The sequence below is a fragment of the Lissotriton helveticus genome, chromosome 7 (genome assembly GCF_964261635.1).
Source record: "Lissotriton helveticus chromosome 7, aLisHel1.1, whole genome shotgun sequence".
NCBI classification, from domain to species: Eukaryota; Metazoa; Chordata; class Amphibia; order Caudata; family Salamandridae; genus Lissotriton; species Lissotriton helveticus.
Window position 1 is genome coordinate 1,185,933,604 of NC_136068.1, and position 25,392 is coordinate 1,185,958,995.

The window sequence follows — 25,392 nt, forward strand, 5'->3', positions numbered from 1 at the left end:
CCTGGGCCGGGCGCGGACCAGGGAGTATTTAATAACGGGTGACGTCAGCGCATGTGGCTGACGGCACGGACCGAGTATCTGTGTAAACGTTCCTTGTGTTTGCTCTGCTGCTAAGACCACGCGGGGCCCCTACCCCTGCATATCCCTACGGGTGCCATAGTGAGTGTTACAGCGCCCCCTCCTGCACCGGGACTTGGGGTGTTACAGTCCTGAATGATGACGCCCACATCTGGCAGCCCCCGGCGGGGAGGCTGTAATCACCTGGAACATGGCGCTGGGGCAAAAGGAGAGAAGTAAACCAGCACAGAGCGCCATTCTACGCAATGCCTAGTACAGAGACTACACACTGCTCCTGGGCACCTCATCAAGAGACCGACCAACAGAGTGCCACACGCCGTTGGTAGGCGCCTGTCATGGCCAGGAGGAGATACTGTATATTCCAGCAAAGAAACCCCATGCAGCAAGAGTCTGCTGACCACCACAAGAAGTCCAAAGTTGCCCCAGCCAAGCGAACTGCGAAGAGTCAAGCGAAAACTAAGGCAATGGGGCTGAAGGTAGTAATGCAAGCATCACGAAAGGAGCAAGGAGAGCATGTGGTACACGCGTGCCCCCAATTGCTGTCTGATGCCACCGCAAGTGAGGAAATTGTGTCACACGCCCCCAGTGGTGAACGGACACCATCGCAAGCCAGAAGAGCGTGCCCATTAAGAAGGACCGAGAGTGCGAAATCAGAGGTGTGCCGAAGCCTAGATCTGGAAAATTAACACACAAAGAGGAGCCCGGGAAAGAGAGAGCGCTCCGAGAAGGAAGAAACAATGATAAACGGAAGAGGCTGCACCAGTCGGCCACCCCGGCACAGAATGGCCCCCTTTGGCCCGTTGAGCACGTCACATAGAGTGACCGACCTTGCCAAGAACGCCCGGTCCATGAGACGAAAGAAGGCCTGTGAGAGGTCCATGAGAAGAAGAGTCAGGTCCTACAGAGAGTACAGGGCATGACAAGGGAGGTCCGTGGGAAAAAAAAGGTCACAGCGAGAGGCCTGGTAAGGAGAAAGATTAGTAGAGAATCAGTCCTTGGGGTAGGATGTGAACAGGGAGGTCCATGTGAAGTGCATGTCACATCAAGAGGTCTGGTTAAAAGGAAGGAGAGCATGACAAGATGGCACTATATACAAAGTACGTGGGTCTAGAGCCCACAACGTTACATTGGTTTTCCTGTAATTTATTAGGTTGAAAATGGATTCAAACAGCGCCTGATCCCACTTCATGCTTTTCCTGTTGCTTGATGCATGCATCTCAGTAGCATTACTGGGGTCTGTAGTTTTCTCTGTCAGTGGAATAGCAAGCATTTACAATGCAATAGGTCTCGCAATTGCGAGATGTTGAGCTATTGAGATTGTAAATGGCAATGCCTTTTATAATATAAAAGGCATTGTCATTTACAATATCAATAGGTCAAATAACAAATATAAATTACATTATTGGCGCTTGGCATCCTAATAAATTCCATTATTCATCTTGCTTATATTTATCTGAAAATCACCGGTATACACGTCAGTTATCACAGGGTAAACAAATGATTAAATATTTATAAATACGTGGAAAGAGCTTTAAATATAGACTAGGTGATGGTCTATAGACAAGTAGATGTACATTTTCGTTTTGGTTTAAGTAATAATGCGTATATTGTATACAAATCTTCATATTCTTATGAATCACAAAGGAAGCAGCTCTGCTTTGAATGTAAGCTTGAAGCCGTGTCACTACTCCAGGCAACTAACTCCGCACACACAAACACGTTGCTTTCTGCATTTGGAATGCGTTTACAAATAGTTAATTTATTTTATGTAAAAGCAAGATTCACGAAATGTGTTTCCCAACATCTACACCAAATAAAAAAAGATAACTTTCATCTTTAGCTTTTTATCCTTATTTCTTCCGCATACCAGCGCAAATACGAAAGGGAATACACAGCCTGCAGATTTGTAAATATACCTTATATGATCCAAAACATGTGAGACATACGACCCAGATGGGACTCGAACCCACAATCCCCAGCTCCGGAGGCTGATGCCTTATCCATTAGGCCACTGGGTCAATGCGTAGATGATAGGCACGCTGACGCCTTGTATCTAGTACGCATGCGGCATCATTCCTATTATGCTAACTGACGCATGCCCGTCTATATTGTTTGTAAAGCCTCTTCTAAAAATGTGTTTCGAGCCTCGGTTTCTTGGCACGAGGTTTCTGCATGTGAATACAAACAGCTACAGTGAAATATATCTAATACTAACCCGGCCAGAGCAGCTGCTTGCTTCCCGGCTCGCAGCGCCACAAACCTCGTGGTCCTCAATGAACAAGAACAGATCAGATTTCCGGCAAGGGCTCTCTGAACGTACAATAATTAATGGAGATTATTTTAAGTGCTATGAAAAACAAGTTAGTATTAAAATGACCATCACACATCATGCCTTAGACCTATTATTGGAAGTTATTCGCATATCGTTCATACGAGGTACATCAAATGTTACTCTATACATAAGGACATTAGAAATAAAACTGCTGCACACGTTAATCTAAGAAATCGTCGTTTCCGTAGTCGAACAGACAGCTCCTGAAAATGGGACGTTTTCGAATGAAATCACGTATCGAATTAATCAGTGATACGACCAGGCTGGAATTAGTTTCTCATTATTTGTTATTGTGTTTATGAACTGTAAATAGTTCACATTAAAAATGCCAGGTTTGTAAGAAGCATGCCATAAGGAATTACTGTTTTAATGCCGATCTCAGTTATTGGGAAACCGAACGCCTACTATTCTGTAATGGCGGTCTCTTTTCCCAAGCTTCAGCCGGGGTCTTTTCATGCTAGTGTTGTCTTCCCAGAAGCTCCGCCCTTTATAAACCCGAGGGTGCTTGAAATAAAGGATGTATTTTGGGCGCTCTCTCTTTTGCTCCGGACTCGTGCCCGCTTAAACTTCAGTCCCAGCTGTAAGTTACTGTCCACGAATACCGCGCCGCTGTGTTTAAGGCACAGGACATTGGTGTTTTCAAAATAAAATAGTTATTTTCGAACAGGTATTTTCCTTGAGCGTTTTACCGATCTAGGAGTTGTACCAGCCTCGTACTTAAAACAACATTTAAGTACTACTCTGTTCGCATCCATTACTCTACTTCCAAATCACTATACTATGCTTGTCCACTTGCCAAATGTTAGCCATACATTGCAAAGAGCAGAAATCACACCGTTCTTTTAGGATCCTTGCTGATATGGGCATGTTCCTAAGATTTGCGTTGATTTGCTTTATCATGAGGAAGTCTCTAAACAAACCTTGTGTGATTTTGAAACTGGCAGTCGTCGTCTTTTTTTTTTTTTTAACCTGTCAGCCCTAAAACTCAAAGGTCAGAGTATCCGAGCACAGAAGGTTAGTTACATTATTCATATGAAGTCATGCCATTCCATAGACCAATGGAAAACATGGTATTTAGAGTAATGGCACCACGTCACAACGAATAGGGCTTTAAGGATGAATACACTGGGGGTGGGGAGGTCTCCTCAACAGGGCGTGGCTTATATAATTAGAGGCATGGCTGACATCACCTAACCTAAAAACCTCTGCTTAGCATTGTGTGCCACCCGACTGTTAATTTCAGTCGTTGCATCCACATATATAATACAGCAAGTAACATTATACCTACAAGCCAGGACTATTGGCTTTGTCAGTGGTTGTTAGCTGCATAAGATAAATAATCAACAACTATGGCTTCGTTTAATAGAATATTGAAAATTGTAATGTTCTCCTTTTCCCCCTTTAAGTACAAGCTGAGGCAGTGGAAGGTGTATAACCAACGTTTTATTCATTTGTAAATATCCTACAGAGCTTAGGGCGCCGAGCGTCTAACAGTGACCGCTCCGGTCGCCAACTGCCGCTTTTCGCCGTTCGCGCCTTTCCCCGCTGTCTCCTGCGCATGCGTGCGCCTCCTGCTCTAGTCTATGGCGTGACGCGTCATCACGCACACGCTCATAGACTAGAGCGCATACCACATATCTCCCCCCTTTAATATAAACAACAAACAAATTTCCCCCCTTAGGTTAAGAGTCCCCAAGCAGGCGTATGAGTCTATGTTGGGGCACCTCGGGAGGTGGCACCAAAAGCTAGTGTCCATCCATCACAAAGTCTCTATAGCGAGAGGGCGCAGTGACTGCCCTTCCGCTGCGGGTGTGTCTTACCGGCATGTTCTCTCTCTCTTCTGTCTCTCCTTGGGACCTCTCATTTCCTCTCCCATCAGCTCTCTGCTCTGCATTCACCGGTGCGCCATCTCCATCGGTAGGCCTTGCTCCCAGGCCATCCATCTCAGTGTCCTCACCTACACTTTCCCCGCAGTCTCCTGTGCTGTGCCCCCCTTGGGGTCTTTCTTCCTGTAAGTCCATCCGTCTCTCGTCCTCTTCGGACTTGGGCCAAACTATTATTTTATTGACTCTGGCCATGCGGTCTTGCGACCAGACCTTGCCGTCACTGAGAAGAGCCGCCCTTCCTCGTACCTCCTGAACTTGTAGGGGCCGGCTGAACTTGCTTTCTCCTTTCTTTTGTAGGGTAGGGAGTTTAACCCTGACCCATTCCCCCTCTTCCAGCACTGTTTCCTTTGTGTTGCGTCGCTTATCATAGTGTGCTGCGTAGATCTTCTGGGCCTTCTCCAAATTGTGTTGCACCACCGCTGGGGACCACTTGCTGGTGATGGTCTTCTCCCTCCATGCAACGTTGTCCCGGGTGAAGGGATGCCGTCCCCTTAGCACTTGGAACGGACTGTACCCCACCACTGAGGGCGTGATCCTGTAGGCCCATAGCATGCTCATTACTTCCGCTTCCCAGTCCTTTCCTTGGGATATGGCTGCCTGAATGGAGCCCATGAGCACCCTATTGAACCTTTCGACCTGGCCGTTGCATGCCGGGTGATAAACGGCCGTGTGTTTCACCTCAATCCCATTCCTTTTCATATATCGACCCCACTTGTCTGACACAAATTGAGGTCCATTGTCACTGAGAATGGACTTGGGTATGCCCTCACGTAGGAACACCGATGTTAGGAATCGCAAAATAGTGTCCGTGTCCATTGACTCCTGTATGTCCACTTCAGGCCATTTGGAATACTTGTCCATTATCACACATATGTATTTGTTCACCCCTCTGCTGTCTAGGACTGGTCCCAGAATGTCTATAGCCACATCCTCCCAGGGGCCTTGCGGGGTGTCAAACTTCCCCAATGCAGGTCTGAGTGGGCGGAGCACTTTGTCCGCTCCTTGACACTGCCCACACTCCCGCACTTGTCTCTCTATGTGGGCATCCATTCCTGGCCACCAATACATCTGCTTGACCAACGCCTTGGTTTTCACTATGCCCAAATGTCCCTCGTGCAGCAACTTCAATAGCCTGGGTATCAGTGTCACTGGGGGCACAACACGTTCTCCTCTGTACAAGAATATTCCCGAATCGCTCAGTGACAATTCCTCTCTCATCTCATAGAATCGTCGCACTCCCTCCGTGAGCTTCTTTTTGTCCGGCCAGCCCGATGTGAGGTGTCTCCTTACTTCCACCTTCTCCTCATCAAGCTCGTAGGCCGCCTTCCATTCCTGCGCACTAATCGACATCTCATGATCCTCCATGCTGGCCACCATCTCCTCTTTGTCCGGGGCCTCCTCCGGCGCTTCCTCCATCGCAGCAGCCCGGCTGAGAAAATCAGCCACCTTGTTTTGCGTGCCTGGAAGATATTCTACGTCGTAGGTGTAGTCCAACAGCTTCAACGTCATTTTGGCGATTCTTGGGGTCGCTGTGTCATGGCCCGAGGATGTCAACACCTTGATAAGCGGCTTGTGATCCGTTTGAAGCTTGAATCTCGTGCCCCATATGAACTGCCGAAACCTGTTTAGGGCCCACGTGACCGCCAGCATCTCTTTTTCGATTACGCTGTACCGTTGTTCCGTCGGAGAGAGTGCACGGGACGCAAAACTGATCGTTTCCTTGGATCCATCTTCTCTTTCCTGCGCCAACACCGCCCCTAATCCCTTGTCGCTTGCATCTGTCGTCACTATGGTCTTGCCGGTGGGGACGTACCCTTGCAGTGGGATGGCTTGGCTGATGCAGTCCTTTACTGTCTCAAATTCGGATTGAGCCTCTGCGTCCCATTCGAATTTTGCATTGTTTCTGATCAGTTGTCTCATCCTGTAGGTCCGAGTGGCAAAGTGTCTGACAAACTTGCTGTAATACTCGGCCATTCCAAGGAATGACCGCACTTCCTCTTTGGTTGCTGGGGCTTTGGCATCCCTTATCGCCTTCACATTCTGTTCTTTCGGCGAGATGCCGTGTGTACCAATTTCATGTCCTAAGTAGGTCACTGAGTGAGTCCCAATTCTACATTTGCTCCATTCCGCTGTCAAGCCCTTCCCTTGCAACACTCCTAGGACTCGATGCAGTTTCTTGTCGTGCTCTCCTTTGTCGGAGCCCATCACTAAAATGTCATCTTGAAAATACTGCACCCCCGAGATGTCCTTAAACAGTCTGTGCATTAGTTTCTGAAAAACGGCCGCGGCGGAAGCCAAGCCAAAGGGCATTCTCCTGAATTGGTAGCAGCCAAAGGGTGTTATGAAAGATGTGTACTTCCTACTTGAAGGATGCAGTTCTATTTGGTAATATGCTGACGTGAGGTCTATTGTGGAGAAGTGAGTTATGCCTTTCGTTCTCGCCAGCATCTCCTCGATCCTGGGGAGCGGGAATCTCTCCACAATGAGGTTTTTGTTGAGCTCTCTGAGGTCCACACAGAGCCGGACCTTCCCATTAGGTTTCTTGACCACCACCAAAGGCGATAGCCATTCTGCACTGTCCACTGGCTCGATGATGCCTTGTTCTTCCAACTTCAGCAATTCCTGTTGCACCGCTTCACTCGTGGATATGGGTATGTTTCGGACCTTATGGACAACTGGTACTGCCCCCTCCTTAAGGACTATTTTATGTACAAATTTGTCCAGTTTGCCGACCGTGCCCTCAAAGACCTTGGGGTATGCCGCTTTCCAGTCCTCATCCTTCGAGAGGGGCCATTCATCTGTTAACAGTATCTGCTCCTTCCCTCCTGGATTGAGTATGATGCCAAGATCTCCTGCGTCTCTCCATCCCAACACCGATGGGCCCTTCTCCGCCACGTATAGAGTGCACGTGGCCGACCTTCCTCTGAATTCAAACACGAAGTCCCGGCACCCCACCAGGGGGATGGAATTCTCTGTGTACGAGATGGGTCTGATGTCCGGCGGCATTAAATCGGGCCCCACTACCGGTGCGAAGTCCTCTTCCCATATCGATCTTTGCACGATGGTCCAGGGGGACCCTGAATCGACGGCCACATGTACCTTCACACCCCCAATGAGCATGTCCGTGCGGGGCTTATCACTTCGCTTCCCTGCTACATCCAGTACCTGATCCTCTATGCACAGAACCAGATCATCTTCTTCTGGGTCTTCTTCCTCACTCAAGTTCGCTGTGGCCGAGTCGATGCACTTGACGGTGGACTTCGACCCCTTCTTCCGGCACACCTTTTCAAAATGGCCGGTCAGCCCGCAGAACGAGCACCGGGCGCGGAACGCGGGACAACGTCTGTCCTGCGCCGTGTGCGCTGCACTGCCGCATCTGTAACACGCAAATTTGTTACCAGGACTGGAGCGGGCCGTCTGTTTTCCATTTCCTCTCGTGTCCTTCCTTTGGTCTCCGTAATTGCTTTTGGGCTTGCTGGACTGTGGCGCTTCGTCAATCTTGTTGATCATCTGCCTCGGCCCACTTTCCCTTTTTGCCGCGTCGGCACCTCGCTTAGACATTTCTGCCTTCTTGACCATCGCCACCACTTCTTTAAGGGACGTCTCGTCCATCGCCCATAACTTGTCCTGGACCGCTCTGCTGGTGGTGTGCATCACGATTTGGTCTTTAATGTATTCATCCTGCAGGGCCCCATACCGGCATGTGATAGCTAGGCGTCGGAGTGCCGCCACGTAGTCATCAATAGATTCTCCCGCCTCTTGCTTTCTTTGTTGAAAATTATAGCGGTCTATGGAGACACAAACCGCCGGGCGGTAGTGGCTGTCCAGGTCGTCCAGTGCATTCCTAAAGACATCTGTCTCCGCTGCACCTCTCTCCTTGGGTACTAGATTCTTGAACACCCTTACCCCTTCTGGGCCTAAGTTGTGGAGCAACAGTCTCTTTTTCCTTTCCGGCGTGTATTCCCCTTCACTCTCATCTCCGAGGGCCTCTATGTAGTTGAGAAAGTATTCTTTCCAGTCCTCCCATTTTAGTTGGGGTTCTCCCGGCCTGGGTAGGAAAGGGACGGGTGCCATCAGAGCAGAAGCTTGATTCGCCATTCTGACGTCCTCTCTAGGGTCTCCCTCCTGGGCCCTTCGTTGGGTAGGCTCACCGGATGCCCCTGCACTCTCTGCCGTGTCGCCTCGGCCCCTTGGGCTACCTGGGGTATTGTCCCTCGCACTTTGCGCGGTTTGCTCGGTCTTCCCCCCGTCCTCTAGCTTGGGGGTGTCTCCCTTGGTTGCCAGGGTGCTGGCTGAGGGCCCCTGGTGTCTTGGGCAGCACTGACCTGACTGTTAAGTCGGTGTTTGGGTCTGTATCCTGCTGTTACGCTGCTGCCACGCCCTTAGCTCTTCCTGTAGGTATCCTGCCTTGCTGGCTCGTGCGAGGGGTTTGCAGGGGGGTATGGTTGTCGTCCTCTGCACCTGGTGGTGTTCAGATCCCAGCCTCGTCGCCACTGTAATGTTCTCCTTTTCCCCCTTTAAGTACAAGCTGAGGCAGTGGAAGGTGTATAACCAACGTTTTATTCATTTGTAAATATCCTACAGAGCTTAGGGCGCCGAGCGTCTAACAGTGACCGCTCCGGTCGCCAACTGCCGCTTTTCGCCGTTCGCGCCTTTCCCCGCTGTCTCCTGCGCATGCGTGCGCCTCCTGCTCTAGTCTATGGCGTGACGCGTCATCACGCACACGCTCATAGACTAGAGCGCATACCACAAAAATGCTTTAGTTTTGAAATGATGAGACTGTGAAAGAACTATAAAGATTCTATCGGAAGTTACCTCAACGGCAGTGAAGAGTGGTACTGCTCCACAGTTAAGAATTTTTTTCCACCCTGAGAGTAGGGCAAAGATGGAGAGCCCGATAGGAACCTTTCTCTGCACCTGCTTTTTAGAGCTGCTGGTGCTGAGCACTGGCAGGACCCGGCCCACTTAAAGCTATGCTCACGAGTCTAGTTTAAGTTTACAAGGGTGATACGCTATTTGAAGATCTGTTGCCAATGTCTTTGAATATCCAGAATTTTGCCATTTTATTGGTTCTTCGCTTTTGGTAAAGACACCTTCCATGGCATTCCCAAAGAAATACAAATCAACTTACAATTTAGAACGGTGTACACTAGAAGGGACTTATTTTTGACAACTCCTAAAGGAATAACCTAACACCAATAGAATGCTAGATTCCGTTAAAATGTGAAATATAAACATAAACTGACTCATTGACAAGGATTACTGGAACATTTATTATTCAATGTTCGGAAATAGTCAGTGTTTTTCCAGTATAGTTAAGGACATGAATATAAGGCCCCATATGGACCCATTTTGGTGTCTGTTCTAAAATTCTACCAGGTCAGACCCGGCCCACTGAAAGCCCTGGGCACAGATGCTATTTTAAACCCGCAACATATGTGGCTAATGGCGCAAAGGGTTTAACATTCGACCTGTGTTTAGCTCCCTTGGATGAAAGTGAAAAATATTGAAGTGGAAATGCAGCTAGCACAGAGATACCTAGCCTAGCATTTGCAAGCATTTTTTAATTAGGTTTTTGTAGCCCTTGCGATAAGAAAATAAATTCCACCAATGAAGGTAGAAATGCTTGTGCTTGTTCCTTAAGCCACTGGGTAATGGAATTCCTATATTAGGTCTTAAGGAAAGGGTGCAGTGCCACTGGCTGTTTCTAGGTGTCCCAGCCTATACTGCACCCTTTCCTTCCTTAGAGGAATTTATTTTCTTATTATGCTACTGCTGTCATAATTTTAAACAAAAAAAACCTTTTGCAACACCAATAGCTCACATTTTCACTAATGTGAGACCTATTGCATTGCAAATGCTTGTTCTAATTTCCACAGCTCGTGCAAACATGAGTTTCATACATGAAAGAGAGCTAGTTTTTCTTCACTTTCAGCCATGCTGTTGTATAGTATGGCTTAAAACCATTGACAGAACCAAGAGCTCTCGCATAATTGAGACCTGTTGGCATCGCCAATGCTTGTTTTATAATTGGTACAAAAAAGGGGGTATGATCCAATAAGGCCTATTTGTGGGGAGGGATCTATGCAATATAGTCCAACAATTATATACCCCACAAGGCCATCAATCCACATACAATCTTTGAACACACATCCTCTTGAACCTAGTGCGCTTAAGAGTTCATCTCATAATTTTTTTTTTTTTTTTTTTCACGAAATTCATTTTTCCTTTTAACTTGGTCTCTTCATCTGCAATATATGTGCAACATCAAATCCAATAAATCAAGACACAATTAATTAGAAACATATACAAAAAAGAAAAATCATGACAGCTCAAGACAAAGTATTAGACACAATCCAAAATTCTTGTGAAACTTGTGAGGATGTACAATCCAAGTTGTTTTAATCTCACTATGTCTAATGTCTCCTCCCTCTGGGGATGTAAGAACATCTTTCGGATTCCTTCTCTTTTATGACCAATTTTGTATTATTAGTCACTTATATCACTGTTTTATATCCACAAGTGGTATCACTTATGTGTAGAGAAGGATGTCAAATTTCTTCCCCAGATATGCCAATGCGTTTCGACCTCTGTGTGGATCGGGGATACATGCGCTTTTATGTCGAAGTCATCATCGGGGCGTAAAATTCAATCTGGACAATAATATGAAGAATAAATGAGAATTTGGATAATGGTCTTATAAGAACCATTTATTTTTAAAGAAACATGCTTTCATATACATCTATGGCAGACATACTGTCCTTTATTGTGCCATCCCTATTTATTTTTACAAGAGTGCCATGCATTATATAATGTACAGTGTCCAGTATTCATTAACTACTACCAGTGCAGCAAAGATCTTTCCATGCATGTGCAATGGTGGTTAATTTATAATGATTTTATTTAGATATTGCCTTAAGGTCCATTGCTCTTGCCCGAGTGTTACGTGCATAATTAGGGAACGGTGAAAGGGAAAGAAGACCTTGGGGTGAATTATATTGTTAACTTTTTGCCTATCCCATGCTGTAAAAATGGTATTAAATAGGCTATATAATGGCTCACCACGAGTTCTACAGCGGTTCACATTCAAGATGCATTCTTTTAAATCAGTAGATCTCCTATTGCGCCAAAAGAATAAAAGGACCAAGCGTGGTAAACAATTCTTTTTTTTTTGGGGGGGGGGCTCGTGCAGTACTGCATATATTACATTCTAATTGTTATCTATTGCGTCGTTTTGCCTCCTGGCCAATGTAGTTTATAGATATTTTACGCTGTGCCCATCTCCGCAGTTCCCAGGTGTGAGATCGTTATAGTCAAAGTCTTAAAAAATAGTGACTAGTTATTAGTACTACATACTTTAAACTGCGTGTGTCATCCTAATTATTGAATCACTACGGAAACAAAAACTGCATTTACGCAATGTTTCAGGGCTCGGAGGAGAGCATTTATTTTGTATATATTTACAGATATAGACTTCCATCACTTGGGACCTTGTTGTAGAAGCTGAAGAAACCCTTAATATTTGCTGGTGTAGATGACAAGGGTGTATTACCCAAAAACTTTTTAGGATATAGAGCACATAAATCATATTTTGCGTAAAATCACTTCTACATAAAATGGTTACAACAATGTCATAGATTTTCTGAAGTATTCCAAAACCTCTATACTTTAAAACACAATCGATATCTCTTATAGTTCGTTCAGGCCTGTCACAACGGTTCCTAATTTCAATATTAGGAGCGCCTCCTGTCGTATCAACTGTGAATCGTCGCCATACTTAAGAGACTATTTGTCTTAACCCAGTTCTTTTTAGATCTTCAGCATTGTGCTCCACTTCAATGAAGTGTTGGACCAATGGAGCTGACATGTCACGGCAACGTATGCGTGATTTATGTTGGCAAATACGTTGTCGAACCTCTTGATTTGTTTTACCTACACTGGCTTTCCCACATGGGCATAGTACACTGTAGATTACATTTTTGGATTTACAGTTTAACTCTTTGTGTTGTATTGTGATGTTTTTATATGTAAATGTAGAACCTTCTAAAGTGGGTGCACGGGCCACACGTGTGCCACATTTATGATGTCCCACTATGGGTGGCAAACCTATAAGGGTTTGCACAGTTCTCTGTATGCGTTGTGTCTCTGTATTAGAATTAACCAGTTTGTCTCTGAGGTTTTTATTCCTCTTCAGGGCAAACAGTGGAATCTCTTTGAGGGGTTTCAGAAAGGAGATGGCTTGTCAAATTTTCTGTCCTACCTTTTTGACATTTGTTATAACTGGATTAAATGTGTCTACACACACTAGTCTATCTGTTGGTTTTCTCATCTTAGGTTCTAATAGAATCTCTCTGGGTATATATCATGATCTTTTCATGGATTTATTTCAAAAGTCGATAAGGATATTGTCTCTCAGTTTTAGGGCCAATTTGTTGGCATTTTCAAAATAGGCATGGCACCATAAAGACAGTATGTCTGCCATAGATGTATATGAAAGCATGTTTCTTGAAAAATAAATGGTTCCTATAATAAGACCATTATCCGAATTCCCATTTATTGTTCATATTATTGTCCAGATTGAATTTTACGCCCTGATGATGACCTCGACAAAAAACAAAGCACATGTGTCCCCGATCCACACAAAGGTCGAAACTGCATTGGCACAATATCTGGTAAAGAAGTTTGAGATTGTTGTATTATTGGGTCAGTAGCACTCTCCTTTAAAGATTAGGTTGGAAACTCAAGACGAAGATAGAGTTCTCTGGATTTCTTTTACCGATTAGCTCAGGGTTTCCGCAGAAAACAACCCAATTGATTGGGTGCTTTGACCCAGATTGTGCAGAAGTGGGCCTGGGGAGCACCAAGAAAAGAGAACTTGCTGCGCCTCCTAATCAAGAGGGTGCTATGGTATCTGATAGCTGATTGGTTGTTAGCATTGTGACGACATATGGTAGTTCCTGTCTCGGGTTTTCATGGGCTTTGTAGTTGTTTATCTTAGCTGTTTAAATAGATCTAAGCAGATGTAATGAGTCTCCGGTCTTGTTATAAAATTGCGAGTCCCATAACTCACATTGCTGGGGCATTAAAATCCTGAATTGACTGTGTCACATATGATTGTTTTTTTGGTGGGGGGAGAAAGGGGTCATTTCGCAGCCAATGCCAGCACAAATATTATTTGAATTTGGACAAATGTAAATCATTATAATAATTTGCCTGTCCCCTTGGCCCAAACATCGTTTGTTCGGCATAGCATGCTCATTCTTTGAGTTACTGGACACCACAGCTTGTTATCTAAGACTAATGGAATTGGCATTGAATTTGAAAATGCCGTACTTCCGGGTACATGCTGCTATGCGTTGTGGTCTAATATCACGGAACGGATGACTAGACATCGAGGGCCAGTTATTCCATAATTTTCAAATAATTGTAATGAAAATGGGGTAGCTTTATTTGAAATTTGTCAGTTTAGCAATTGAAAACCACGCTAGTCCTTCTGTTGAAATGGTTTATATTTGGAATCACGAATCATTCTGTCGCGAATCATCACAACGTAATTGCCATTAAAAATCCCGATTTAATTCGACGCAAGAACTATTATGTAAGCCGTCTTTAGAAAAGACAAGCGCGTTATTTATTCTATGAAAGTAAGGGAAATATTTAGTTTCCTGTCGTCGGCCGTTTCGTAAAGTGTTCAGAATTCACCATTAGAAGGTGGCCGCCGCGTTTACAAAGCTGCCTGTCTAGTGTTTTTTTTTTACCCTCCAAGATATTGACCCCCCTCCCATTGGTCTTCTTTTACGACGTTTGACGCTACGTCACGTAGGCAAGCAAAGGGGGCGGGTAAGTCTTACGGGGCGAGTCTGTCTTGCCGCATCCTGGTCATGTTTCAAAAGAACCAATGGCAGCCTTGCTTTCTCTCGAACTGGCCAATAGTAGGAAGGTGTGGCGGGTGATTTAAATCGCACGGGAAGCTGGCTGGGCAGAGCTGCTTCTGGACTGCTGAAGGAGACACACGCACAGGTACTTGCTATTGCAATAGTGGCTTCATGGGAGGCAAATAGTTTATTTTCTTGCACACGGTAGGGTTACAGTTAATAATTTATGTTTATTGTCGATGTTCACTTTAATTGCACCTTTGGCTCTTTAAATATGATATGTTTTTGGTTTTTAAATAAAAGTTCTTGACTTAAGTCCCCTTTAACAGTTGGTTTTTCTGTTTCGTTTCTGTGAGGCTCTTATATGCTTGCCAAGTATATAGTAAAGCCGGTTATGTTAGTTCATAGTATTTTTAATTCCGTACTGAAGCCGCAATCTAGCGTAAGTGTTCGTAGGGGGACATTTGGAGTTTGTTTTAAGAGCAGCCTCCTATTCCTGAATGTAACTGGGTGTATGCGAGTTCGTATGTTCGTTGTGATTGTCGGATATACCGAAGTACTGGAGTTGGCTCCGACAGAATGTGCCCCATGCTGGCCGTGTCTTGGCCATTTAAAACTTTAAAGTGTAGTTCCTAGCCCGTGTGACCAGCAGCACTTCGGACGAATCGTTACAGAGAGCAAACGAGAGCCCGTGCTTCTTGCTGTGAGGCGGTGCTCCAGTGACCCCTCTCAATAAAAACCTAAGTTTTCTCCTTATCTGAAACGTGTGCCGCGGAATAAGCTGTTTGGGCTGCGGTTTTGGATCGCTAATTACTGACTGCATATTACCGGTTGCTTGAGGTTTGCTATCGGACTGGCAGTACCTGGCATGGGTGCGTCCACTGTTAACTCGCCTCTTGTATTCCAGGTCTGTTTCAGTTTTGACACCCTCTACTCCAAACATGTCTACTACCAACGAGAACTCCAGCGCCGTGCGCCTGAACCGCTTTAAGAACAAGGGCAAGGATACTTCGGTAAGTACATTATGAGGTCAGCCAAATTGACACAGTCGGGGATGTATTAAACGGTGATGCGCGAGCTCTGTTAAAATCCGTGACTGTGCATTCTACTCCCTGTAGGAAATGAGGCGGAGAAGGATTGAAGTGAACGTGGAGATCAGGAAGGCCAAAAAAGACGATCAGATGCTGAAGAGGAGGAATGTAAGCAGCTTCCCCGATGAGCCCCTCTCGCCCCTGCAGGAGAAGAACCAGAACGGACAGGTGAGGAGCATGGAGCCAGGCCTCATTGTGCTCTAGTGTGATCTTGAGGGGAGGATGCCATTTCTTTCAGGCAGGAACCGGATGTGATAGTTTAATCTTCAATTTGAGACCATAAGAACATCGATGGTCCTGTGTCAGATTTGGGAATACTCCATAACTGTCACTGTCTGTAGTAAAGATGGATATCTAATACGATCATTCTGGTTGTTTTTAGTTATAAAAGCAAAAACTGTCTGCCCTTCTAACTTTCCCTTTCAAACACGCCATTCCACGTTCTACCATATGCATCATGTGTTCTACATTCCACTTGCACCCATGGGTATCGCACGTTCCATTGCCTAGCTCATTACCATCATTCTCGGTCAAATCCCATACACACGACTATGCATGAAACCTAATGTAGACTAAGCATAGAAGTTCCATGTACTGAATCAGAAATGTCCAAGTTATTTGCAATACATGGCTTTTCAGGCAAAGAAAGTAGACCAGTCGGGCCCTTCAGACAACCCTGACTCTACCGGACTATGGATACGGTGCTATATCTCCAGTGCGGGGACACTCCTCTGAGTAACCAGGCACTTTAGAAATCCTTGAACATAACATGTCTTGGCTAAACAGTAACCAAACACCAGCTTGGTCCCAAGCAGGGATCCTGCGCAAAATCACCTCCAGCGCTTTCAAACCTTGGGTGCACCTGCCAGTTGACTTCCATTGATCATCACGCTGTCCGCCTGGTTTCAGATTTCGTTACCCACTTGAAGCTCTCCTCTTACCACCAACTTGCTACTTATCCAAGACTCCATTCTTTTTTGAAACCTCATTAATGTCCATATCTCCACCATGCACCTTACCTGGTCTGAAGTCGAATTAACAATGGTACCAATTTGGCATGGGTCTTTGTCCTCTTAGCAACTTTAATGGTGACTTGTCAGAAACTGCTCTAATTGTAACGTGTACTAGAACAATGTAGCTTGCACCCTATTAAAGAGATCCCCAGGCCTTTTGCCTCAATGATGCAAGCTACCCTGGTATATTTGATTTCACTGGATAACTCCTCTGTTTCGATAAAAACTGAGCACACTTGTCCATTAACTCTACAGGAATACCTTCCTTGCACCCTCAGTGCCCATGTTCACATTACATACCACATGTACCTTCAGCCATTTAGGAAAATAATTGACAAACAGCTATGTTTCTTCAAGGTCTATCTGGTAAGTCAACCATGCAGACCAGAGCTAGTAATGCACATTCCTTTCCCAGCCAGCAGAAATGTTCTCTCCCCCCTCCCCATGGTTCCCCCACCACCACACAGCTTATCACAAGGTTGATCACTCGTCAATAACTGTTTTACTAACAGCCACGGCCCATCACCCACTCATCTGTTAAATTACTATGCATCATTAAACTTCTTTCTCCATCCTCAGTGGCACCACATTGTCAATAGCCTCCTACTCAATGTAAATAACCCATCAACTTGTCCATTTAACTTTCCAGATACCTATTCCATAGGTTAAAGTTACACAGGCAACTTTGAACCCATTTGCTCCACGGATACATTCCATTACCTGCCCTAGCTCGATACAATACTCCTCCCTATTCAATAGCGTAGGGCTGCATTATTCCTCTTGCTTTTGAATAGGTAGCACAAGTTTAAACTCTGCTTGTTTCTAATGTAGCAGGTAGTACTTGCACAGGTTAGCTGTACAGCTTCTACAGTTGGAGGCTGAAATTGACTGCTTCAATGTAACCATCCTAGGAATGAACCAGTATTTTGACAATCAAGTCTTGAACATGAGGTATAGTTGGGCGGAGTGGACTACTGGGGCATCAGGAGAGGGCCACTTTTGTCCTCGAAGGGCACAACATCTACCTATTTGGAGGCACACTTTTGAGCATCTTGACTCCATCAGATCTGCAGTCTGGCCCGAAGGGCTACGAAATAGTGGACATGAATAATATGTGTATTTGCTTAATGCAAGCTGTTGTATCCTTGCCATTAGGATTGGCTTGTTTCTGGTGCTTTTGACCATATTTTACCTTCTATGAAGTTTATTACGTTTCATCGGTTAGTGGGGAGGGCCAACACTAATTTAAGAAGCTTTGAACACCACTCTTTCGGAATGTCTACTAGTGGCTTGTTTTGGAGGTTTAACACTGCTCTCTGTTCTTAGGTGGCAGTTCCATGGTCGGTTGATGAAATCGTGAAAGGAATAAATGGTCCTAACTTGGATATCCAACTTCAAGCTACTCAAGCGGCAAGGTAAAGTGCAGGCGTTGGGGCTCTTGTTTATCTTTGACAAGTTTGTTACTGTGTTCTGAAATGCGTTTCACTTGTAAAATGTCATTCAGGTGATTATCTGGACGGTGATAAACTAGGGTTGCTGACTTTCCCTAATCACTATGCAAGAGCACATTTGAAAAGAATTGCTGGAGAACAGGGTGATTAAACCTCGCAGAGCACACTGCTGGAGTGAAATTCCATGACGCCCTCAAGTTTTAATTTTTTTAGCATCACTCTGCCAAATATTTAGTTTCCTAGGTCTGCTTGGGTCGTCTCTTAAGTTCCAACCCATGTATTACTTCCTGGATTGAGTCCTTACAGCTCAGTATTGGCACCTTTTTTAGGTGCTACAAGTTTACACAATGATTGTCATCCAAATAGAATTAAATGGTCCTAGTACCTGAAACGCAATGGTAAGCTGTATCCACCACGGATACTGCCCAGTATCCACCTGTACCAGCAGGTCACAGAAGGTCTCCAAATATTTCTGGCCTTTTCCATGCATGCATGTATGTTGAAGGGGTTTAGGAATGGGTACAATAAGGTAGCAAGTACTAGGAATACACACCATGCCCAGACCCTAGCAATGTGTGCAACTCACTGCGTGGCCAGACCACTACAAGGCTTAATATCGAATCCTAGTATTAACCTTTTTCTAAATCTACTGGAAATGAACATTGAATTATAGAACTGTGCAGTGCCCGCAATAATAGCATTTCCCTGGGTAGGGTGATCTTCCATCTGAATCCCCTGCATGCTAGTTGTTTACTAGGCTTAGTTGTGAACTGTAGAACCAGGAGACTACGTTGTATTTGGATGTTGGCTTTGGAGCGTGAATAGACCATACCCCTCCCCCTCCCTAACTGACCATGATCTAATCCGGTGGGGAAGTCCCTGCAGTGGAACTCGCTGCACTCCATAGAAGTCTCTGATCTCAAACTGTTTTGATATTTGGCAGCTCAGTCTGCTTTGCCTGTGTCCTTTTTGATCTGGTATTGTGTGCACAGTGAAGGGAGCTTGATCGAGTAAAGCAACACACAGGCCTTTATTCTCTGCATAAATTGTATTCATACATTCAGGGTTTTTAACTGAAGTCTCCCCACTCTTGGTCAGTGTCCGTATATCTAAAGGTGACTGGCTCCCAGAAGCTTCCTTGGGTAGGAGCCCTCCCTTGCGAGGATGGAATGCTCCTGTAACTTGTCAACATTGCAGCCATGTGCCTGAAACAACCACCCTGTGAATGTATAAAGTGCTCCTAGTCCCCTCCCATTCAGATCTTCTGTAAGGACCCCATGGCCAATATCCTTGTCGCTCCACCTTGCGTGTCCTGATTACAGCTGCCACAGACATTTCGTGTATACAGCAGATAGCGTTTTGAATGTGGTTGTGTAATGTACAATACGTTCAGTGCTCTATTCCAGCACTTTGTGCTTTAAAATTGCTTGTGGCATTTCATTCTCCTTTTGTTGACCCAACAATTGAAATGCCTACTGTCCTCCGCATAACTGTTGGATCCAAGTGTGTGGTAGCGATCGCCCAACAGACTGCTTACTGTGGATGTCTTGGTGCTCAGGGTTTCACTTGAACCCATTGCCATCTTCTGAATGTATATTCTGTTCACAGGAAACTCCTTTCCCGAGAGAAACAGCCTCCCATCGACAGCATTATCCGGGCTGGTTTGATTCCAAAGTTTGTGGCGTTTTTGGGCCGTATGGACTGTAGCCCCATTCAGTTCGAGGCGTCCTGGGCTCTCACCAACATTGCCTCCGGCACTTCGGACCAGACCAGGGCTGTGGTGGAGGGTGGCGCTATCCCTGCATTCATTGCCCTCTTGGCATCGCCACACGCGCACATCAGCGAGCAAGCAGTGTGGGCTCTGGGAAATATTGCAGGTATGTGGCACTTGCTTCATGTTCTGGTTTGGGGGGGTATTTGAGCTCTAGCCTGGGGAATAAAGTCCCCACCCAGTTTTATTAATCTCCATGAATAATTCAAGAGCTGGATGGGGTCGTCTTATTTCTTGCCCATCTCCCAATCAAATCTTCTTTCCTCAGTACCTCTCCTTTTCCCATGCGCCTCTAAACCCTGTGCCCTCTCCGGAATGTTTACCTTCCCATTCTGTTTAGTTCTTACTTTCCCTACCACCGTAGTGCGTACACTCTGCCTCTATTGTACAGAGCATAATTACACTCAAACGCTTTCCCAGCGGCCAAAATGTTTTCTGTGAGGGCTACATTGATGGCAGCAGGGTGGTGTTCAGGGGAAGGTTCTGTGGGGCGGTGCCAGTAAGGTGGGTATACTGGAAGTGAAGGATATACATCTGCTTGTATAATGTATTTATGTATCTATCACTTTACCCCTACTATTGGGGAAAAACACTGTCCAATGCTGAGATACCTCTCTCAGTATGTACTCTGCCTCCATTCTGACTCGCCCCAACCTCATTCTACTATTATGATCTCCAAAATAACCCCTTCTAGGATCTTCCCTCCTTGGATCTCCCAAACAACCTTTCTAAATTGTTCCATCCGCTATCCCTCCTTTGACTCATCCCAAACTCCTCTTACTACTATGATCTCCCTAATCCATTTCTGGAGATTTCTTTCCAACTCCTTATACTCGTCCCAAACCTAATCTTACTACTATGATCTCCGAATAAACACTTTGTAGACTCTTCCTTTTCTATCCACTCCTAATTATCCTTTTTTAATCCAACTAACAGACCCGCTTGTCCACCGCTCAAATTTCACTATACTAATACTTTTTGGGTCTGGAGTAGCTTGCCGAAAAGCAATTCAACACCTCATCCAAAGTAGTAAACGTCATATAAATATAATGGGGCGTCTGACTTCACTTCATTGCTGAAGTACCAGAGTGGCTGCTGGGTGTGCTGTGGGTTGCGGTGTGGTTCCAAGGCTGTGCAACTGTTTTTTTAAAATTTATTATTATAAAGAAAACTTAATTTATGACCGTCTAGTGGTTCAGACGTGAAGCAGAACCTGCTGTGGTGCTTCCAGTAGTCCATTTCAATAGCTGCAGAATCGTGAGTGTTCTAGCGAGACTGGGCATTGATCTGTTTCCGCTCTGTTCTAGGTGATGGCTCGTCATACAGGGACTTGGTTATTAAATACGGTGCGATTGATCCTCTGCTTGCCTTGCTAGCTGTGCCGGATCTGTCCACGTTTGCGGTAAGGTTTTCTCCTGCTTGGTAACTCTAAGGGTATAATGGTAAAGTTTCAAACAAACATGTATAGCACGTTTTAAATCTCCTCCCATTCCTCCACCACTTGCAATTGTTTAAATATCTGGCAATATTGTAGGTACCATCTTATTTCATACCAAACTGAAATTCTGTTTTGGTGCTTGCCAATCCTGTCCCCAGCTACACTGCTCAAACAGCAGGGCATTTCCTTCACATTCCTCTTGCCCCTCCCATCATACAACTTGAAGGATTGTCCTCTGTTTACGCTTTAAATCAAATTTTTCCACACCTGTATTTGAGTTTACCTGTTGAAAGGTGTTCTGCAGATGCTCTGTTGTTGCAGTAGCCTATACCTAGGTTCCCTACTGCTTATCTCACCTAGTTTCCAAGCCTACCATTCTGCAAAACTGTGCCCTCTGGCCAATCCGTACTTTGTAAGATTTATATAGCTGGGTTCATTTGAGTGGTTTGATTTTATAGAAATTAAACTGTTGCGCTTTTATCAACCCTAAATGGGTCAGTGTAACCAATGGTTAGTGTGTTCTATTACAGTGGGTTTAGTCTCCCGTCATAGGCATACTAGTGTTGCATTTAGATAGTCACCTGAGTTTATAGCACACTGCTTTACAATAGCTTCCAGTGTTCTAACACGTTGTTTTTTTTTATGCAGTCTGGATATTTACGGAATCTCACCTGGACGCTGTCGAACCTGTGTCGCAATAAGAACCCAGCACCACCGCTCGAGGCTGTCCAGCAGATCTTGCCTGCTCTTGTTCGCCTGCTACACCACGATGACAAGGAGGTCCTGGCAGACACCTGCTGGGCCGTCTCCTACCTCACCGATGGGCCCAACGAACGAATTGAAGTAGTTGTTGCCACTGGACTGGTGCCTCGGCTCGTCCAGCTCCTGGGATGTGGGGAACTTGCTATTCTGGTGAGTCTTTGCTGCAGTGTACGCTAGCTTGCTGAGCTTATTTGCGTTGTGGGCATGCCTTCCATCTAGTGTGTGTGTGTGTGTATATATTGAAACTGGTGTATGAAAGCTATCAGTTCACAACCCTCGCTGCTGTTAGATATTATAAGGGAAGTAAATTCAAAATATTTACTATGCAGGCCAGCTGGGTCTTGCGTGCAAGTGTGCAGATCTACGCACCTTGTGCAACAAAAGTGCACCTGGATCTTGTGTATACACATCCTCCTGTCGCAAACTGATGATGCAGATCTAATGTCTTGCTAAGCACCAGAGGATGCTACAAAGGAACCGATACTTATGCTGTGAATTTTTCTTCTTCCCCAAAGACTCCTTCCCTAAGAGCCATTGGAAATATAGTCACCGGCACAGATGAACAGACTCAAGTGGTGCTTGAATCCGGAGCCCTGGCAGTATTCCCAAGTCTGCTCAGCCATCACAAAAATAATATCCAGAAAGAGGCTGCCTGGACTCTATCCAACATCACCGCTGGACGTCAGGACCAGATTCAACAAGTTGTGGATCATGAGATCATTCCCTATCTTGTGGCCATTTTAATGAAGGTGTGTTACCATGAGCGAATGCCCATGTGTGGCTGGCCATCTGTTGACATTAGAAAGGGTGAGGGCTCAAACGGTGATACAAGTAGGGTGGTGTTCAAGCTTTATTTTTTTAATTGGCATATTCATTTGATTATGCCAAGAAACTTGCAGTAATCTAGTTTCTGGAGGTGGAATGGTTCCAGACACTTCCACATTTTTGTGGTACTTTTTTGTTGACGGCTGCGTTGGGTGCCTTCCAGGTTGTGCTCTCATGAATGTTGGGTTGATTTGCTGCAGTGTAGATGGATGGTTTAACCTCTGGCCTATATATTTATTTCTGATTTGTAGGGCTTACATTTTTCGTTGAGCCAACATTATGAGCACGATGGGTAAAGTTAGTGTAGAGGAGCAACAGTGGTAGAGTAGCCACTTTTTTTGCCAGAAATGCAAGCATTCCAAAACTCTTGAATTAAATTGTAAGTGGCCGATTGGAACTGTAGTTGCAGGTCTGTTTAATATACAATTCTCCTACTACAGGGTGACTTCAAAACTCAGAAAGAAGCTGTGTGGGCTGTAACTAACTACACAAGTGGTGGAAGCATCGACCAGGTGGTGCACCTTGTTCAAGCTGGAGTTCTGGAACCCTTGATCAATCTCTTGTCTGCCAAGGACAGCAAGATTGTCCAAGTTATCCTGGACGCCATCACCAACATCTTCTTGGTAAGCACTTTTTTTGACGGACTTCTGGTTTCATTACAGCGTGGTCTAAATCTGCATTTAATACTAAAATATATTCAAGTATTAATGGTCTTTTGGGCGGAGTTAGGTTTCCTCTTTGGAGTGTGGAGATGGGGTTGGAGTGTTCTGGGAATTGGTCCCCTTAATGGTAGGTTACCTAGTAATTAACCAGTTTAATTTCCTTTCAGGCTGCTGAGAAACTTGACGAGATTGAGAAACTATGCATTATGATTGAGGAGTGTGGTGGATTGGACAAAATTGAGGCGCTGCAGACTCATGAGAATGAGATGGTCTACAAAGCATCCTCAAACCTGATCGAAAAATATTTCTCTGCAGAGGTAAGTGCCATAGTATGTACTTGTATTCGCAGTGTGTGGGGGCATCCTGTCCCCCCCCCCCCCTCTTTTGGTTATTCTTACCATGTATAATCACAAGACCGTCTCAGAGAATTCCCCCATGTCAGCCTAACCATGTAACTCTCCTGCCTACCCCCTCCCATGTGTGCCTGAAGTCTACCTCCAGTCTAGATTGATTCCTGGTCCGGCTCCATTTCATCTGTCGTGTCTGGGTGTGTTAGTCAAACTCTGTTCTCTATGGGTTATTCTTGGTACCAGTGTTCGGGGGGGGTGGAGCCCCAGGTGGTTGTCTCCCATAGGTCCTTGTCTCCCATAGGTCCTTTGATCATTGCCTCCCAAGCCCATACATCATCCTCAATTTTCTCATTGTGCTGTCCCTTACTGTCTATCCTTGTAGAGAAGCAGCATACAATGGCTTATGGGTGCCTAGTTGTGCCTATAAAGAACATAGACTACCTGGCCCCATTCATGATAGCGTTGAAATATCCTATGGCTTTACAGGCCTATCATTGGGCTTCCTGAGTGAAAGTAGGGAAGGCAGCCTTCCCCACTTTACAGAAAAACCGGATCGGTTTCTTTGCTTAAGGTCAGCACTAACGGTTTGCTGGACTGAGCCTCTGCCTCCCAGCATGTTCAACGTCTCTGGCTGCAGGCAGTGTCCTCCTTACTACCTACGTTGATACTGCCCTCGAAGGTGCTTAAGTGGTGGTTTTTGCAATTCAGGGGCCTGGTTTTTGTGGTACAGTTCAATCTTCGCCTTACATGATTTGTGAACCACATGCGAGATGTGTTGACTGAAGTAAGCATTCAGTAGGCTGTGCCATGTTGACCCTCAGCTGTCCTGTGTGGAGCACAGGTTTGCTTTCCTCTAAATGGGGAAACTAATGGCTTATGAAATGGTAGCTATAACTCCATGCCAGGGAAGGCTCCTCATGGTCACGTATATTACACCACTAACACCACCAGACACTCAGACTACATTTTAAAAGCATCTTGCTTTTCATGGTTGGAATTCTTATTTTTCTATTGCTGTACAGATTTGCTTACATTGCATCCCACAGGAGTATAACCTCAGTGTGTTGATACTCTGGGCATTGTTCTGATTGTATGCACAGCTCCTTAAGCTCAAAATTGGTTTAAAAAAAAAAAAACAAAAGCAACTCCGTGAATGCCATGATTTGAGTTGATCTTTGTTCTGTCCCCTTAGGATGAAGAAGATGCAAGTGTTGCTCCAGAAGTTACCACTGATGGCTACGCTTTCCAGATAGAAGAAAGCAATGCTGGGACTTTCAACTTCTAGCTGTCCTTCCTTCCGTCGGTCTGTTTCTGTGTGTCTTCTGGTTTGTCATTTTCAATGTGAACATCTAGCACTTTCTTCAGCTCCAACATACTTGAACCGTTCTGAAAGGTGTAAATGCACAATGTGAAATTTGTAATATACTGTCTACGCCGTTTTACTGTAAATAAAGTTTCTTTTAAAGTTCATCTTCCAATCAGTGTTTGGTGTTTTTTGGCAGGGTATTAATCTTATGCCATGGCACGTATCATGGGGGGTGGGTATCGGAGTAGCCTCGTCGGCCAATGTCCTAACTAAACCCATCCCTTTCTTAAATGGTTAACTTTGAGGTGTGGCATATCTTGTTCTAAGAAGCCTATAAGTGGTGGCCAGGTTTTGGAGTTCTGCTACTGCTATCCCTTGGCAGAGCAAGGGCAAATCAAGATTCATTCTAGACACACAACCGTTCATTCATTGAAATTGCAGTTTGAAGCCAAACTTTTCATTCAGATATTTAAGGTAATGGTGTCAGCCTGACCAGCACTGTGTCCAGTAAACTAAGTCCACATTCTCGCCACCGCCTGCTGTTACTACAAT

The 25,392-nt window shown here is 45.2% G+C and overlaps 1 protein-coding gene and 1 non-coding gene across 3 annotated transcripts; one reads left to right on the forward strand and one right to left on the reverse strand.

Annotated features, from left to right (window-relative positions):
• Nucleotides 1-2,023: 2,023 nt before the first annotated feature.
• TRNAR-CCG (transfer RNA arginine (anticodon CCG)) lies at nucleotides 2,024-2,096 on the reverse strand. Its single transcript has one exon. It is a non-coding gene; the product is annotated as a tRNA-Arg (tRNA).
• An 852-nt stretch (nucleotides 2,097-2,948) lies between these two features.
• Nucleotides 2,949-25,004, forward strand: KPNA2 (karyopherin subunit alpha 2). Of its 2 annotated transcripts, none has more exons than XM_078654334.1 (11): nucleotides 2,949-2,990; nucleotides 15,079-15,184; nucleotides 15,290-15,430; nucleotides 17,602-17,690; nucleotides 19,335-19,603; nucleotides 20,805-20,899; nucleotides 21,584-21,847; nucleotides 22,213-22,446; nucleotides 22,963-23,145; nucleotides 23,352-23,501; nucleotides 24,727-25,004. In XM_078654334.1, exons 2-11 carry the CDS (start codon nucleotides 15,113-15,115, stop codon nucleotides 24,817-24,819), a joined length of 1,590 nt encoding a protein of 529 aa, XP_078510460.1. In that variant the 5' UTR covers nucleotides 2,949-2,990; nucleotides 15,079-15,112; the 3' UTR covers nucleotides 24,820-25,004. The 2 variants fall into 2 exon arrangements, with proteins under 2 accessions (XP_078510460.1, XP_078510459.1); XM_078654333.1 differs by lacking the exon at nucleotides 2,949-2,990 and adding an exon at nucleotides 14,206-14,316.
• Nucleotides 25,005-25,392: the final 388 nt, after the last annotated feature.